Below are 18,656 nucleotides of genomic sequence, written 5' to 3' on the forward strand. Positions count from 1 at the left end.
CCCCCCCCCCTGAGTTAGTCCTACCTGGTGATACTCAGAGAGGATGTTGTGAATTTCCTCCACCTCCTCACTGGAGATTTCTTTTATTATCAATGTGTGGTCGTATGATGTCAGCAGCAGCTCCACGCGTTGCCCCTCCTCGTCTTTTAGTGGAGGACTGCGGGCCAGAGACACCTGTTGGTGAGAGAGAGGATGGCAACATGAGAGATGAAACGAACAATACATCTGCCAAGTAAAACCTTTACTTCCATTACACCAGTGTCCTGTTTTACAACCGTTTTTACACTGAAACACTATTTATAAAGCAAACATACATTTTAAGATACAAGGCATACTCATGTTATTGTTATCATACTATAACTTTGAAAGCATTTTGCGTTTATGCACACTTTGTAACAAGACATTTGCTGCATCACTTTACAAATGTGAAGAAAAAACACTTCTATGAAGACCACACCTAGAGTGCATTCATTAAACATTATTGATGAGACTTAAAAGGAACTATAGGCCTCATAGTCATCGGTCAATCATTGATTATGATGACGCTAATCACTTATAATTCTGCATAGATTATTTAATGAAATTAAATGCATGCAAAAGCGTCTCACTTTATTTACCACCAGCTATTATGACTTTCTGATGAAACATTATTATAGATGCACCAATACATCTGTACAGTACATATACAACGATCACTTCTGATACTGTACTAAAGCAGACATGTGAGTTGAGTACTGGGGTGTGCATAGGTCGGTATAAATAGTCATAACATTATAAGCCCCATCAGTCAACCCCTAGTTTAGAACGAGTCATTAGCATCCATAAGACACTTTAATTTATAATCAATAAGACACATCTATAATATTGTATTGCTGTTGATATACTGCATCAGAGACTTTGAACTGTGTTAGAGTAGTCATGAATTATTATGCATGCATTACTAAGACTGCCCTAGTGATACATTATAGATATGGTCTTTGTAGAAAGTGTTACCTAAGCATTTATCAGCATATTTATTAAAGCGCACATACAGTATGCCTCACATAGCAATTGTGGGCTAAGCAAATGTGCGCTGAGCAGACGACGACTCTGTCTGCCACCTGGCACATGCAAATATCACACAAAGGAATGCAAATTTAGAAGGGAGCAGCTCAATTGATGCAGCAAATTGTCTGTTTTTTAAGAAAACACACACTGAAAAACCTTTATGCTTAGTGTTCATGAAATACTGTGTCTCTATTTTCCATATAGTTAGATCTTGTTAGGGAAGGTGTTGTTTTTTCTGTCCATGGTTTTTTGTTCGCACAATCCAGTGCTGATTTGCATTGAATTTGAAGCTTTACCTGATAATCTTGGTCCTCTATACCGAAGCGCTCTCGCAGGTTTCTGAACACCTGCGGGCAGTAGTCTTTAAATTTGAACTGTCCTGGAAGATTCTCTCTGAAAGAAAAACATAAAAGGATTCAATGCAGCTTGATATACTTTGCTGCTGCAGCATTCTTCACTCAGCATATCATTAGCAACTGTTGTTGACTGGGAGCTTCACAACAGATGCAATGTTTCCATAAAAGACATATTTTTTGAATACATTTTTTTCAAATGTGTTATTTCTGTTCCCAAAAGTAACATGATTACATTTCAGCTTATGCTTGACTGACATTCTCTTACAAAATGAATTTGATCCAAACAAAGATGGTAACCAATTCAAATTGTGTTCATTATTTAACACAAATAGTGTATCTTTGTAGTATATATAATACCACTAAAAGCTACAATATGCTGTTTTTTCGATTGTCCAAATTGAAATCATCATGGGTTACTATCAAACTATTTGACTTAATTCTCTTTATGCCCTTCTGTTTCACTTAAGTGTTTTCTACATCAAGCACCATGAAACACACTTGAACTAATCTCACCAAGGTAACAGTAATTTTTAGCTTGAGAAAAGATAGTGTGTTGTTCTCCCCACTTCTGTTTATAAGTCTTTACACAACCTGGATTCCTGGATGGATTAAGGGATTATTGAAAGCCTCAAGTTTTCTACACTCTATTAGTATGGAAACTGAACCTAGAGGCAGTGTATAGCACAGCTTTCATATAGTTCCCATTTAAAAAAAGCCTTTTTGTGGTTATACTTTCTCTTATTATTGCTCATCCTCTGCCAGTGCAATATGATCTGAGGGGTTTAATTAAACAATGTTTTGTCTTAAATATGTAAATAAAAGAAAAATGCATTCCCAAAGCTGGTGTACACTTTCATTATTTTACATTACATTGACAGACATTGCTTGGCACCATCCCCCAGCCAAGCAACATTATCATATTGTTTGGGCAGTTATTGTAAGTAATAATGGTTGTAACAGTGTTTAAGTTATTGTTACTGCAGTAAAAGCATTGTTGTTCTCTAAAGGGAGGACTGCGATTTCCTTTAACCACAGGCCAGCATATAAATCAGGGGCCACAAATAAATCTGTGCAAATCAGAGGAAGCAGGATGCAGGTTCCTACAATGAGACGGACAGATTTGGGTGGAGCACAGTACTTGTTGAAGAGGTGGTTGCTGACTTTGATCTTGGTGCTGGCTTTGAAGTCGTCTGGGAGCAGCATGACAGGTACAGGCACGTGGCTCAGGTCGTTAATCTGCGCATGATCAATGGATGAAGAGTGAATGAACACATATTCACACATATTTTAAAATTATTTAAAAAACCCACGTACCTACCGAGTGATTGACGCCCCACATCAGCACGCTCAGCACGGGGTCACTGGCTCGGAAAACCTTCACTTTCTGCTGCACGAAATGCTTCTTCTTGGTCTTCCTTTTGGGCGCCAGGCTGCTCAGAGAGCTGGAGGTGGCTCCGGGGGAAGACATGGCACCTGTATCGCAGTCTGAGAGCAGGGTGAGCTGTATCTGTAGTGGCGTCCTGTCTATGTAAAGTAGCCTAAAGTCCGCCTTGTAGTCTGTCTCTGCAGCAACAACCTGCTGACTGAACACCTCCTGCTCTACAGGCTTTGCTCCATTCAGGGCCACTATGAAACTAAACACCGACAAAACTCGGAACTAAATCAGCATTACAGTCGGTAAAATGTAGCAATGTTCAGAAATAATCTTTACTCATCTCATGCACGTGATGTGTGACTGGTTTCAGTGGTGGAAAGTAGCATTAGCTTAACTCAAGTACTCTACTAAAGCTACTTCACTTGAGTATGGATTTTATTTTGAAATGGGTTCTTTTGCCAACGATATGTTTGGACTATAGTGTCATCACTGCAGATTATTTGATGTATAACATAATGAGTTATGTTATTGGCCATTTATAATATTAACACTGATAATAGTCATTATCCTCATCATTATCATTTCATATACCTCCTCACAAATACTAAGATACAATCATTTTGTGACAAATGATAAATAAATGCGTCTCATGTTGCTCAATTTTAAGGATTGTTAGAGCCCCTTATTATCACTTAATCATCCCTTTAGATTTATCTTGGGCCTGGCAGCCTTATGACTTGTAACCACTGTCGTAAGGTTTATAAACTATGTTATACAACTCCATTCATCTCTGAGGTTGATAAAAATAAAACGCCTTTCAGTATAATTGTCTTAACAAAAACGTAATGCTTTAACTAAGGTACTAAACACCTTAGTTAATGTTATGAAACATATGCAGTTATTTCAATTTTGATGTCACGCAAGTCTAATTTATGTCAACATTTTGACTAACCAACATATTGTTGCTAGTAAGAAGATAATAAACTGTCAAATTGTTTTATTGTAGCAAAATCATCAATCCAATATTGATACATTAGTTCATTGGGTTTGTTCTACCTTCAAACTCCTTTATGTTCAATAACAGACATTTTTGCATGACTTGTTTTATTATTTAAATGCACAAAATCCACAAAGCATCCATAGAGTATCTTGTGGGCATGTTTGCAATAGTGCCCATCAGTGTCAGTTTGAACCTTTCTTAAACACACCTCCTCTTATTGTTCGAGGCACGTTTTCTTCATGAAAGCCAAAAAAGAGCATAATAATAATGCCCATCTAATTCTGTAATAAAAACACACGTTTTGTTTAAAATAATACCTTAAGTGTCTGCTTTAATGGGCAGCCACTGATAAATGACTTTTTCTAGTCTAATTATCTAATTACTAGATATATTAATATAAATAGAATATCATATTCAAAGCAACATAAATAGGATTACATACAGTAATTACAGTAATACAATTACAGTGCGTTTCAAAGTCAAAACAAATACTGAAAATATATACAAATATAAAAAATTATTACAAACATTTCTTTTCCTGATAATGCTTGATGGCTTGACATATTATTGAAGCTACAATGTTATACACACATATGTGTCCCGTGGGGGGCATCTTTGCAACTAACTTCTATGTGACACTGGTCTGGATATTTCACATGTAGATATAGATTTGATCTAAATCTCACATAAGCAGAAATGAAAGGAATGTCTAATTAAAACGGTCCTAATATATTCAGTAGAGGGCGCAAGGAGACAAAGTTACACCAGATTTGGAAACAGCTTTTCATTGGTGGAGAGCTGTTTCTGGTGGAGAATGAAATGTGAGACTCTGATGAGCTTCCTCTGTTTGGAGTTCCTTCATCTTTATCTCGCCTTAGCAATAAAGCTTCAGCCTCCTGTGCTTCATTATTGTGGACTTTATGCCATTCAACAACTCAGGGGGCCCTTCCGTTTCGTTTTTGAGGGGACTTCCACACCCTTCTGATCCACACACCAGCACTTGCCACGTTGCTTAGCTCGAGATGACCTACACTGCTCAAACAGAGCAAACAGAAATATAGTTTTTCAGCTGGGAATACAAGCACACATCTGTAGGAAAGGCTTTTTATTATTCCTCTCGTTTTGCAAACTCACCTGCTTCTTTCTGAAGAAACCACGCTTGTCACAGTTGGGCATGTAAATATCATCATCCTTCTTAAATACGTGGGCATCATCATGACCTTCGATAAGTGTAGTTATATATTTACGACATGGAGGCTGTAAGAGTTGAAAACACATGTGAGTGCCTGACTGAATTCATGTCTCTACATTCTTTAGGTCAATCAGTAAAAATGATGTTGTTACCTCTTCCGGATCCTCAGTAGATGCTGGAGCTAGGATCAAATAGAGACAACACATTTAGCCTTGATCACTTCTTAAGTAAACACTTTAATCAAACAACAGTCTTTCCATTCTCCACTACTCAACAACTTGAATGCACTTTACTCACAGTTATCTAGTAGCAATAATTATACTAAAATTACTATTAGATGAAGTAAAACCCATCTTGAAAATCATTAGTTATACTGCAAACTTTGAGCCATAAAAACATCTCCTTTGCTGAAAGTCGTTGTGTAAAAACATGTTTTTCTGTTCAAATGTCCTCGTCACTCCACTCTTAACTCAGGATCACATTCACGGGAATTTACTGGATGCTCACTTGTTGCTAATTTGTGTCAAATCCTGACAAACAAATCAGCAAATGGTCAGTGTTGGTGAAACCCATACACCATGAACCTCACTTTCTTGAATCTCGTCTTACCTACTGTTGGGACACTTTCAGTCGGGCTGGTGCTGCTGGCGTTACTGCAGACCCCCCTGCCTTCCAGCAGGGCACGGAGGGGCCTCGGCTCATCCTCTGAAGGGGCACAACGCAGACCTTGGGCGCAGCTGAGAGTGTAAACCCCACATGCTTCTCCAATGGCCAGAGCGGTGGCATTTAAAGCTACGACCGGCTGACGCGGTGTGGGATTTGATTTGCAGGTGGCACATCCTCTGGACGGAGTGGTCAGCTGCACTGGGGACGACAGAACCGGCTGGAGGAGTAGCAGCAACAGGATGTTTAAACACAGAAGCATCTCACACTGGAAGTTGTCCACCAATAAGGTAACAGTCCTACAAATGTACTCGTTGTATCAGGACTTTTGATCCCTCTCTATCCTAAAGTAATCCCTCTGAAGTGTGCCTGTGTTTAGAAAGCTGGATAGTAATTCCCTCAAGCCCAGGCAAAGTGATAATGAGGCTGAGAGACAACACTGGCAGCAGCTTTTAAAGAGTCGAAACCAGTGGGAAAAGGTATGGGAGGGTACGTGATGGAGAATGTTAGTTTTCCCTCTTGTTTTCACACAGCTGAGCACACCCCGTTTCCCTCGTATCCAAAACTCACTCACGCATGCTCATACCATTTGTTGTCTGTCATCCTGCAGGATAGTAATGTGTTTCTAAAACCACATAAATCACAAGTGTTTGCTATGTATGCTACTCCATTGCTCTGCCTGCTCCCCACTGAGAGGATAATTTATTAACCGAGGAGACACTTTTATGTAACCAACCAATCACAGCTCAGCAGATGAGAAATGATCCGTTTAGGCTTTTAAATCATTGCTTTTCATCATAAAAAACAAACATCAATTTGAATTATGTAACCTGCATGTATGCAATGTAATACCACCAGTAGCTGTAGTTGAAATGACCTCAAGGAAAAGCACAACATAAAATCAAGAAGCTAAGCCATCAGCATTTATTCAAGCACTGTCTTCACTGTAATTGTACAGTAGTTGTACATTTCTCAAGTAAATATAGTACTTTTTTCATATATTTATAGGAAAAGTTATTTTATATATTAACACTGTATATTTGATATACAAAAACCATAAGGGGATTATGACAATGCAAACCTAGCTCCACCTTAACTTTAATAAATATTATTTACAGTTCATGATTATTGTGACCCAACATTATATATTATTTAAAATGCATATAAATTCAGTAAAAAAACACAAATCATGACCAAACCTACTGGGGAAAAAATATTAATAATTTAAGCAGTGTTAAGTATTTAGTTGTTCAAAATGTTCATCCTTGTTTTGTTTTGACTTTAAATAGCAACCACTAAACAAAGCTAGAGCGTGTTGACAGTCTGTGACTGCAGGGCTACAGATTCAGAGGAATGGGCCGACACACAGAGAGGCTGAAGGAGTGCCACTCAACGCTGGATGACTAAGGCATTAATGGCCATGAGCAAAAAGTCCCACCCTGCAAATTCCACTGAGTCACAAACAGATTAATTAGAAGACACAATCTCAGAACTTGTCATAAATGTCACTTAAAGTACATGTTAGACTACTTGATGTGAAAATATAATAACACTGTGAAACAACAACACATTTTCTCTCTCTGTCCCTTACTGTGTTTGGATGTATTAGGCATGGGTTTATGAATTCATGGATTTTCATTAATTTGATAAGGTATTGTGGATTTTTTGGTAAAAACAACACAATCCAATTTTTTATGAAGCTTTTGTAGCAGCTTCTTAATAAAAAAATTTGAAAATGTACTAGCCAATTTTATGATTAATATCATTATCACAACAACAATTGAAGGAAAAAAATCTAATAAAATTGCCACATTGCATCACTTTTAGCAAAGTAGCAAACAATCCCTTCCTTTCACCCTTGCACAACTGTATCTGTGAACTCGGTATCAGTCAAAAGGGATTATGTGGAAACGTTGTCATCTTGACTTGGAAACGAATATTTTCAATCCTCGTTATTTTAACTAAAGATAACAACTTTGGCTACTCGATTCTTGCCTTTCTAAAAGTATACAATTCTTCATTAAATATGACGGTAAATACACATTGTTATTTGTTTTAAAAAAACAGTGGGATACCTATAGGAAAAGAAAACAATGTGGTAAAGGTGCCTCTTTTTAGTACGTTTTTTCTTTCAAGTTTTATGTGTAATGTTCGTGTAAATCATATGTTAAACACAATCTGTAAAACCTTTTGAAAGACTACAAAAACACACGGCAGTTCACAGGTTAAGGACTACACACTGTGTGTATGCTGTGATGTGATTGGTTGAGAGGGCGGGACTTCCGACGGCGCAGGTTGGACAGAAAGTGACAGACTTCACCTCCTTAAAATTGGAAGAAAACCCGAAGGACGACGCATTACAAGTTATAAAACAGTAAGGAACAACATGAAACAAAGCGGGTGTGAATACCTTGTGTTTAACCTGAGATATAGTCCTGTTTACAGTACCTTATTAGCCTTAACGTCGTACCGCTGAAAGCAGCTAGCCGGCCAACCGAGTCCTGTCTCTAGTTTAGGAAATACAATGCTGCGTTTAGGGTCGACTCGTAAAAGGAAATATCGGAGAAGTTTACACGTTACAAATAAAAATATAAGGTGATCGCTAGCATATTAGTTCATTTTACAAAAACAAATGATCAGTTGGCTCCTACACTATATTATAAATATGTTGTTATGGCTGTGAACTTATTTTGAAAAGATGAAGGCCATTATTTCAAGGAACCGACATTTTTTTCAAGCAACGAAACTACTTGACTACTTACGTCAGTCTTTATAATACTACCATATACAGTCTCCTACCATACTACCGTAATAATAGAATATACAGTCTATGAATAACCAACGAAAACATATTTTGCATTTAAATAATAATTTATGAATTTGAAAAGGTCAAACAAAGCATACCATAATAAATGCTGCAGCGTTGAGCTGATGGGTAAAGTGATTAGTTGATGGACAGAACAATTATCTTCAAATGTATTATATCCTTTTTTTTTTTTTCTTGTTTTAGTGTTTAAAGGGATGGTCTATTTTGTAGGCCTTTATTGAAAAAATGATGATACATTGTGAAACTAATAGTTAGATTAATTTAATTCTTAAAGGATTAGGTATTAAATTGATCTAATCTCTGCTTGCAGTCCTACATTATCAAGAGTTGGAAAACAGGTTTGCTGTTTTTCAGAGAGAAAAGGACCAGAAACACTGAGTCATAGTTTTGCTGTTACTCAAGCATTAGCAGATAAGCCAGTTTATCCTTCATCCTTTTTTTAAAGATAATTTTTAGGCTTCATTTCATTTATTTGACAGATGACAAAGTAGAAATGGGTGTAGAGAGTAGGAAAACTAAGACTTTACGGTTATATGGCTTTAACCACCCGGCTACCAAAGTGCTGGGAGCCAGTCTATACTTGAGTCAGTTGGAGTTCATATGGGGTGGAAGACACCCAAGGGAGACACCTGACCATCATAGGGCTAATACAAACAAGGGATTCCCGTTCGTGCCTGTTGGCAGTGTACAATCACTGTCCAGGCCTTTGCTTGTCTCTGGAATGTGGGATTAAATGGAAATGGAAAAACACAAACACATCAACTCCTCACAGGCAAGGTTTGGCCTGAGGACCAACGTTGTCAGGCAACAGTGATAATCATGTTGTGGTTAAGGGGTTTGCTTTGGTTTTAAGGAGGACCTGTGCTGTTTGTCTTAAAGCTATCCCTGTTCCCGACAAGCTTCTGTGGCTATAACAATTCACTGAACAAACGTTGGTGATTTGTTTGCGTCACAACAAAAACTTGAGGCACAAATTACCTACTTAATTTTCTTTATGCAAATATCTAATGTTTAGAGCTGCAAAGACAAAAAAGCAAATTGTCGACTTAAAATTATTAGCCAACTAATTCCATTATACATTTACTCTTTTCATAATTTTCGGACATTTTATAGACTACTAACTACTATCTAATCAAATAATTAACACACTGAAAAAAACAGAATAATATCATATATATAGCAATTATCTAAAGTTCAAATAGCTTCAACTTAATTGTATTGGTTTCAACCAACCTAATACAGTTATGTGACATTTGTTGTAGGGCTGCCCGATTATGGCAAAAATCATAATCTCGATTATTTGGGTCAATAATTGATATCACGATTATTAAAAACGATTATTCATTTACTTTGAAAACATCCATTTATTGAAAAAAATGGAACAGTATGTTTTTAACAGTTGATTACCTTGAACTTTAAGTATAATTCAACTGAAAAAAATAAAAATAAAAGAATAATCATTTTATTTCGATTACGTTGTTTTCATAATCGTTGCAAGCCAAAATCGTAATTGCGATTAAAATACGATGAATTGAGCAGCCCTAATTTGTTGACATAACACATTTAATTAAAGTCAACGTTTCAGTTTTTTCAGTGCAGATTTTTCAACAATAAAAAACACTAATCTTACTCGGGCTGCTTTTGTAATAATGTTCTCTAAATCAGTAAAACCTCTTTTGATTTGTTTTTCTGTGTGCCAGTTTGTAATGATTTTCAGACATGGACGACATAAACCTTCATTATCGCTTTCTGAACTGGAGGAGGCGAATTCGAGAAATTCGTGATGTGCGAGCGGTGCGTTACCGGGAGCGACTCAAAAGGATGCTGAGAGACGGAGACATACTCAGGTAACAGTAATGAGTACCAAGTGTGTGAGACACAGAATATGTTTGTGTTTTAGTTCCATATTTTATGCCAGAGCTTTTCCCTTGTTTGCTGAATCAGCATCACACTTTGTTTACATTTTGCAAGTTAAGATTTGCTATATTTTCTTTTTTTCTTCGTAGGTATCATGGGAATTCAGATGAAGTTGGCTGTTTTGTGGCAGCCAGGCCATTGTCCCGAAGAAATCGCTATTTTGAAGTAAGGCTTGATCATTCACATTGTGTCCTTACGAGTCTCAGTGTGAACTTTAGCTCTTCCACATGATGTTGGGTTTGGCTCAAATAGATTTCAAAACAAAAATAAAATGTAATTTTTTTGGTAAAAACATTGCAGTGTGTTAGAAACTGTCAGCATTTCATTTCCTGGGACTAGAAAGTGCATTCAACATTCTGTCACAGCAGTGAAGAAGATACATATTTATGTAGCATACATTTTTTACAATAGTTTTAGGACACAGTCCATGTTTTGTGTTGATAACAGGAGAGTTGGCAGCAAATTGTGTCTGACTGCTTTCCTTCATCTTAATGGGCCTTACCGTAAAATAATTCTCAATAAGTCCTTGGAACAGCCTTGTTCATGAGAAACAACGTTTTTCATATTGGAAACACGTGTGTTGCGTCACTTGGAAGCTCTTTCTACACTCACAGTGAAATGTGTGCCAAAACCATTTACCCCAAAGTCAGGAGCATTAAGCTGTGCATCCTGAACATCTCTTCTTCAAATACTTTAATGACACAATGTGCACGTCTTTTAATCACATCATTTTAATTGTAAAACCTTTGTGACTTTGAAGGGACAACAATATATGTTTAGATCGAAGAGGAGACCAAGCAGAAAGAGTTTTAGTCGTCCAGATATTCAGTACATTGATTCATCAGCCACATTTCATGCTCTGTTTTTCTGCTGTAAGTTCAGTAACCTAGTTTCACTTCATACAGAGGGTGTTTTAAGCCCTACACGCTTATTTGCCTTCAACCTACGCATGACATATCTCATTCACAATGATCATAAGGGCATATTTTGAACTTGAAACTCTATGTGCATGTTTTAAAAGACCATTCCTTGAATTCAGACGGAGGCAGACAAAAACATCCGTCATGTCTCTAGTCCGAAACAATCGATTCTGAAGGCGGAATAAACAGTACAGCTGATGCTGGCAGATCTTTCTAGCTGTACCTAGCTAATTAAGATCATGTAAGTTTAAACATCTTTGACCTGTAAGCCTCGGTTTATAGCTGACATGTTTCAATATGAGAAATATTTACTTAATGGCTGCATGCATGATATTGTGCTGAATGCTATCAACATGTCTTAGTCACCTGGGGGCAGATTGTTATTTGTAAACATCCTCAGCCGGCAGCTGGTATGAAGTGTCAGTACTGAACTAACACTACATTCACAGCTGCTTCATACATATATTTGTAAATATGAGTCAGTGATGGTAGTTGACTTGATGGGTGTTCTGCCTTCATCCTATACGTGGGACCCTGACAAACTGGTTTCACAAAGCCAAAATAATATGCAGCTCTTTACAAATCCTGTGCTTTTTTGCGAATGTTGATAGTCTAGACACTGTAGTTCAAAAACAGCCCAGCACAGTGACTGTTTCTCCGGATGAACCACGTTGAAACTTGCCCAACACACAAACACATCCTGCCCCGGTCTGACTCGTAGTGAAGCACTAACTAGCCCACTCAGCCTTTATTCTTGCATATTCTTCATCATTGTGACTCACTTTGTGGGAGTCACGTAGGAGGAGGGAAAAGCTTTCTGGGTAAATGGATATAGAAGCTAATAAATCATAGTTAAGAAGTTGCTGCTAGATTTTAGGGTTCGGCTGCATGTTCATCTGGGAAAGAACTTCAACGTTTCCTCTGCTCTTTGCCCTGGCCAGCAGCGCTCCGATGTCCGGCTCCCCAGGGAGGAGGTCATGTGGCCACTATTCAGTTATGATAACAATGCTGAAGGCCAGCTCTTTACTTCAGGGTTTTCACTTTGAACAAGCATGCCGTTTTGAACCTAGAGAGGCCATATCATTTTAAGTTGACTTGGAAATGACATGATATAAAAAGAGAAGTCATGCTAACTCAACAGCAAGTTGTCTCGGGTTGTAAAAAGCCTGAAGGAGCGGAAACCGAAAGCATTTCTAGCATATATACTCGAAGCAGCCAAGTGGACATTTTGTAACCCTTAAGTTGCCTCTTACCATAATGTGTGTACAACTAGGAGGTAGTCAGTTCACCACTTTAACTGAGATGTCTCAACAACTATGGGATGGATTGTAATGCTATTTTAAACGCACACCATTGGTCTGCAGAGAATCATTTCTTCTGGCTTTGGGGAACCCCCGATATCCAGTAGCAGCACCGGTATCACAAATATATTTGTCTCCCATCAGCCCTTACCTGTACTTAAGTGTGTTAGAAAGCGTATATTTGCTTATTCATCATTATACCAGCTGCATAGCCCTTTCATTAAGAGCCTGCTAGAATTAGCATTTAGCTCAATGATCAAGATTCAACTCTTAGTCTTGTTTTTTACAATCAAATGCCGTATTAGCTTAATAAACAGGATGACTTTATCTGTTTATTTGTGAACATAAGATACACGTTCTGTGCATGTTTTTTAATTTGTATTTCATTGGCTGAATCACCCATACTGTGTGACCACATCCAACAAAAGAAATACAAAGAAAGAAAATGTCTGATAAAAAAAAGAAAGAAAATAATCTGCGTCCTCCACCCTCCCTTCATGCTCCTCCTCAGTCCTTTTCTTCTGGCTTAACAAGGTTTGCTCTGCTTATGCACAATAGAAACAGCCTCCCACACATTATGTGTAACCAGTAGTTCATGACCTGTCGTTTTGGATGTAAAAAGAGCTGCTTTTGAATTCATGATTGACGTCCTAATATGTGTAAGAACAATGTGTATGACCCCTCACATCATTGAGAAGTTCAATTGGCGTGATTACCATTTTCACACATCCTCAAGATAATCTGTCCCTAACAAGAATCAAACCACCTCGGGAACGGGAAGTGTGATCTTTAACTGCAGTTTCTCTGAGATAATTCAACCTGTGGTGTGTTCAGGTGACCATCGTCGACACAGGAGTGAGGGGAATGATCGCGGTGGGCTTGGTGCCTCAGCACTACAAGCTGGACCATCAGCCGGGCTGGCTCCCCCACTCTGTGGCCTTTCATGCTGATGACGGCAAGTATGTGATATTATACATTTGTTCTTATTATACAGGTGGACTTTATTCTAGGAAATAATATAATGGCTGGTCATTTTTATTAGGAGTAGGGACATGTTGATACATCTGACTATTGCAATATTTAAAAAACATTGTATCACTGCATCTGATGAAATATTAAATACATATTTCAGTTTTTCTAGTGTCTAAATTGGCAACATCTGAAACTCTTGAGCCTTCCCTTCTTGTCTTTCCGCAGATTGTACAATGGCAACACTGTAGGACAGCAGTTTGGTCCAAAATGCTGCAGAGGAGACAGAATCGGCTGTGGCGTATCTCTGGACTCTGATGATGGACAGCTCACTGTGTTTTTTACAAAGAATGGCAAAGAGGTAAGTGCTACTTCACCCTGAAATGATTCACCTCATACAGAATGTATTCAGCTGTTACACATTTATATATCAATGTATTCAGAGTTCAAAGCTAAAGCAGTTTGTGCCTGTGTGCCTAGGTCGGCAGTGTGGAGGTCCCAGCCTCTCCTGAGGCTTTTTACCCCGCTGTGGGGATGCACTCTTTGGGGGAAGAAGTTCTGCTGGACCTGAACGCTGAGTGGGGGGTGGAGGAGGATGATGGACAGATGATTGTGGATAGTCATGAAGAGGACTGGAGCCGTCTCCATGACGTCAAGGTGACCGGCACCGTAAGTGTTGCTGAGAAAATTGACATCATTTTGATCATTTCTGCTGTGAGCAGGTCTGCCACTCAGTGACATACGAGCACAGGAACAGGCCAATTAAAGCATGTATCTTCTTGCCACAAGTGCATTTACTAATGTATTCATTACTGAAATATGTAAGTACTACAACATAAGTGATGTTATAAATAGCAATATACATATTTCAAACATTTAAATCATTAAATATGTACCAACATAGGATAAGTGGAGTTAGAGAATGTAATAGTAGGCGTAATGTACAAACAGTAAAACAGTTGCTGTACAGTTACTTTTTATGTACAGTAACAATAATGAAACAGTGTTTATGGTTCAGTCAGTGCAAGCAGGGTAGTGCTAATGACATGTTTGATAAGTATGAATGATGCAAAAACATGTAAGTAAACAAATCAAATACATTTGTGCAGTGGTAAGTGCAACGTTGCTTTTGGAGAGGTAAGTGTTTCTCTGGCCATCATGTCCAGGACCCGAGACACACAGACTGACCAAGTCCAACGCTGTCTATTCACTTGACTCTATTCAAAATGGTTGGTTTATTTAAATAACACTAAAAAGGATTGTCCAGATTTACGATCAGTAAGGCAAAGTGCAAACACCTAGATGACAAACCCTTAAGTCTCAGATAATCAATTTAGAAATAGACGTAATTATTATCTTTTGCTAGATACCTGATAAGAGGAGCAGCAGATATTCTCTGTTTGTTTCTCCCTGTCTCTCTACGGGGGACTCCACCCTCCCTGTCTCTCTGCGGGGGACTCCTCCCTCCCTGTCTCTCTGCGGGGGACTCCACCCTCCCTGTGACGGCAGGCCTGCAGTGTTTGTGTCTGACTCAGGACACATTACGCACAAAACCTGAATAGGATGGGAGGGGCTCGCGGCTCACTAGCCCTCAGGCAGTACCTTTATGCCACCCGCACATTTAATGATCCTTTATTTGTACCAATGTGGCTCTGTCCTGTATGAATGCAGGGCTGAGCTCCCCTGCAGCGCATCAATTACACAGGAAAGCTGTCAGGACACAAATGAAAAGGGTTATTAATAAAGACGGATTGGTGCTTTTCTGTGGAATTGCTCCTGAGGGCCAGAGCTGTTTGCTTTGATGTTTTTAATTGTGACGTTTACGTTTTTGGATTACAGCTTGATGTGTTTCTATTATCAAAAAATCTCTGTTTCTGGGTTTCTTCATCTACTTGCATATGCACTGGAGCGCCTGTGTAACTCACGAGGCTGTGCTGACTGCCAGAAAGACATTAAGAGGACACAAGCAATCTGGAAATGAGTCAGAATGTCCTCTTTCCAAGGAGCCTGCTGCTTCTTAATGATAGAGGAGTGAGTTTAACTTTGCTAATCGATAACCATGGTAGTAATTAAATGTTGGCCCTGGACGCTCAGATATGTTCCCTATCTTTTTATCTTCAGCCAGTTGTATTGCGTTCCCTTGTGTTCAGCTACTGCTCTGATGACATTTAGAGAAGGTCACTCTGGAAATGGACCCAGTTTTCCTGCTGTTGATGTTATCCTCTGCTGCTTGTAGTAAACAGTAATGTTATCTTCTTGGCTTTCCTTACCCAAACACTTTGGAGCAGTCAGTGATGACTAATCCAAATCCTGACCCCTTTTTCTTTGAGGACAGGAAGTATTGCATGCAACAGGATAATTGAGTAATAAAACACATTCTTTCATCTTATGTAACTAATGTCTTTATCAGCATGAGAGGAAGGCAGCAGTGCACATCAGACAAGCTAACACTAGCTAGTGACTGGGCCGAACTCAGGAGTCATTATAATAATTGAATAAATTCTTCCTCCAGTTTTATTGACATACCTAAGTATACGGTTGGTGTAACATCCTGCTTGACAATAGTTAGGCCGTGTCTACGCTCATTTATGTAAATAGTAAGAAGACCCAGATGATTGTGAGGTTAGATGGGGCAAGACTTCTGCTCTCTATGTGGGACAGATGCACTGCTTAAAGCAAGCCACTGAGACTTTTGTGAACAGCAGCCATTAGGGATGTAACGACATATTGAATATCGCGGTAAATAAACGTCTCAATACCGTTGTGAGACTGACAAAATCTACCGCAATTTTTTTTTTTTAGTTAAAAATATATAGTTTTTAAAAACCTTTATTTAACCAGAAGGTCCCATTGAGATCATCAATCTCTTTTTCAAGGGAAGCCTGTCCAACATGGCAGCACGTAGGTTACAACATGAACATGAAAACAACAGATAACACAAAAGGACATGGTATTTACAGCGCTACATGTACATACCTAGAGACGTTGACAAGTACCAACAGTATATTTATATCTCACCCTGTCAATAAGCCTCACCTTCTAAGCAATAACTGTATTGTTTTTGAAGTGGTGGAGAGACAATGCACAGTTTGACCCACTGCTGTCACCCATGGCCAAAGCATATCTCTCTGTCCCAGGAACATCAGTACCAAGCAAGAGAGTTCTTTCCACAGCAGGGGATATTGCAAACGCAAACGCCCAAACATCCCAGCCTATCTACCTGCGGAATATGTGGCAAACGCCCAAACATCCCAGCTTCTACCTGGAAATGTGGACATGCTCATATTGCTAAAAGATAACCTTGATGATGCTGAGTTAGTGATTGAGTGAGTTAGAGTTGAGTTACTTGAAAACTAAAGTGAAACTGGATTTATTCTATTGCAGGATCTGATTATTATATTGTTGACACTTTAAAATACTACTATCCTACTAAAATGCTGTACAAATCTGATTTATTATTTAATAAAGAAAATAAATTCACATTTTTTTCTTTATTTTTCAATATCGCGATAAATATCGTACCGTGGACTTTTTATCGTGATATTATCGTACCGTGAGTTTTTGGTATCGTTACACCCCTAGCAGCTATTGAGGCCACAAGTGACAAATATGATGCGATGCTTCATGTGAAACAAATCAAATCGCATTATACTCATACAGACAATTATTACAAATCACTCATTTGTTCAAAAATGATGTAACAGTCACACAAGTACAGTGACAAACAAAATTCTCATAAAATAATCTTATTGATGCATTTATGTTAAATATGTAGCTCTTTCATTAGCCACCAACATACGTTCATACTAGACTAAATTAGGCTCTAGAACTAAGTGTATTGGATTCAGCAAGGATGTGCTTTATTACTTATCAGTCAATGTTTTAAATTTCTAAGACGAATATAGTCACGAGTACACAACACTGACATTTGATCATGTTTCATAGTAATTGTGGCTAAGACATATTGTATGCAGTGACAACCAATTTGGCAAGAGAGTGTATTTACACATTAAGAAGCACAATAAGGAACAATAGATTTGATTTGCTGTCATTGTTATGGCCACCTCTAATATTCCCTCTTTTTGCTTCAGCTCTTTTGGTCTTGATCCTCTCACAAGAAGATGATCTGTCTCCAGATCAGATGTTCTGTGCCGAGCAGGTTACTGTATGTGTTGTTTCCACAGCTGCTGGAGTACGTGGGTAAGGGGAAGAGCATCGTGGACGTGGGCTTGGCTCAGGCCCGGCGGCCCCTCAACACGCGCTTCCACTACTACGAGCTGGAGATCACAGACCCTGGAGAGAAGTGCTACATCGCCCTGGGGCTGGCACGCAGGGTAACAGCCTCACTCGTAACACTACTGATCACACATGTCTTTATCAATGACACACCATATCACTTTTTCCCCGCACTCTGCTGGTTTTCTGTCGGTAAAGAAAACGTCTCTCCCCCCCCCCTCTCACCTCGTCATCGCGTTTCCTCATGTGCACCGCTGCTCTCACTGTTTCCAGTCTGAGTGATGGATGACCGAAAGAGGAAAAGCTAACAACTGAATAAATATTGTCTCATTTTACCCCTGCATCTGGTCTTCCATTGAAAGCAGGTTGTTCCATTGACATGCTAATCTACCATGTCGACTACAACACTGCAGTCAGGTTCATGAGAGGTTATTGAAAAGGTGCGAGGGGAGAATATCTGATCTTAGCTCGCTTTGTTCCAGCTTTAGAAAAGAATAAAAAGGAATTCAAAGTATGCATAAGTTCCTCAGGCTAAGCAATTAAAGGTTTAATCCTAATTAACGAGGTGATATTAAATCATAAAAGATAACAGCAAGCACTGATCCGTATTTTGTAAATAAATTAGGACTGAGAGAAGACTTGTTGAAGGACATGAAGCTTCCTCCGACTCCTCGCCAGTCGTCTGTGCACGCAGCGCCCTCGGGTCACACTCGGTGGAGAATAGAGCTTTGTCATTTCGCTGATTGTTTCCCAGGAAGTGTATTTCTCAACGCGTCTGCGGTTTTGGAGGAGCATTGTAAATCCTTCAAATGGTCATTCCTGAGGTTACGTTCTGATCCCCCCCCCCCCCCCC

The 18,656-nt window shown here is 38.8% G+C and overlaps 3 protein-coding genes across 3 annotated transcripts in view; 1 reads left to right on the plus strand and 2 right to left on the minus strand.

The window, feature by feature from the left end:
* The window catches only part of LOC104956919 (phosphatidylinositol 5-phosphate 4-kinase type-2 gamma-like), a 3,430-nt gene extending 500 nt beyond the window's left edge, over nt 1-2,930 (minus strand). The window contains exons 1-4 of the mRNA XM_010784535.1: nt 2,722-2,930; nt 2,542-2,639; nt 1,344-1,440; nt 25-174 (exon numbers count right to left, since the gene is read on the minus strand). Of these exons, the coding sequence (XP_010782837.1) occupies nt 25-174; nt 1,344-1,440; nt 2,542-2,639; nt 2,722-2,871 (495 nt within the window). The 5' untranslated portion in view covers nt 2,872-2,930. The remainder of the gene's footprint in view (nt 1-24; nt 175-1,343; nt 1,441-2,541; nt 2,640-2,721) is intronic.
* Nucleotides 2,931-3,871: 941 nt separating this feature from the next.
* Nucleotides 3,872-6,544, minus strand: LOC104956186 (insulin-like growth factor-binding protein 5). The gene is made up of 4 exons (XM_010783677.1): nt 5,580-6,544; nt 5,123-5,151; nt 4,913-5,035; nt 3,872-4,810 (listed from the first exon to the last, which is right to left on the minus strand). Exons 1-4 carry the CDS (start codon nt 5,893-5,895, stop codon nt 4,706-4,708), a joined length of 573 nt encoding a protein of 190 aa, XP_010781979.1. The 5' UTR covers nt 5,896-6,544; the 3' UTR covers nt 3,872-4,705.
* spryd3 (SPRY domain containing 3) overlaps nt 5,854-18,656 on the plus strand; it is a 16,578-nt gene continuing 3,775 nt past the window's right edge. The window contains exons 1-8 of the mRNA XM_010783569.1: nt 5,854-5,923; nt 7,851-8,007; nt 10,161-10,307; nt 10,467-10,542; nt 13,433-13,557; nt 13,796-13,928; nt 14,048-14,236; nt 17,752-17,901. Coding sequence (XP_010781871.1) covers nt 10,180-10,307; nt 10,467-10,542; nt 13,433-13,557; nt 13,796-13,928; nt 14,048-14,236; nt 17,752-17,901 — 801 coding nt within the window. The 5' untranslated portion in view covers nt 5,854-5,923; nt 7,851-8,007; nt 10,161-10,179. The remainder of the gene's footprint in view (nt 5,924-7,850; nt 8,008-10,160; nt 10,308-10,466; nt 10,543-13,432; nt 13,558-13,795; nt 13,929-14,047; nt 14,237-17,751; nt 17,902-18,656) is intronic.

The sequence above is a fragment of the Notothenia coriiceps genome, unplaced genomic scaffold, assembly GCF_000735185.1.
Source record: "Notothenia coriiceps isolate Sejong01 unplaced genomic scaffold, NC01 NC01_scaffold00000282, whole genome shotgun sequence".
NCBI classification, from domain to species: Eukaryota; Metazoa; Chordata; class Actinopteri; order Perciformes; family Nototheniidae; genus Notothenia; species Notothenia coriiceps.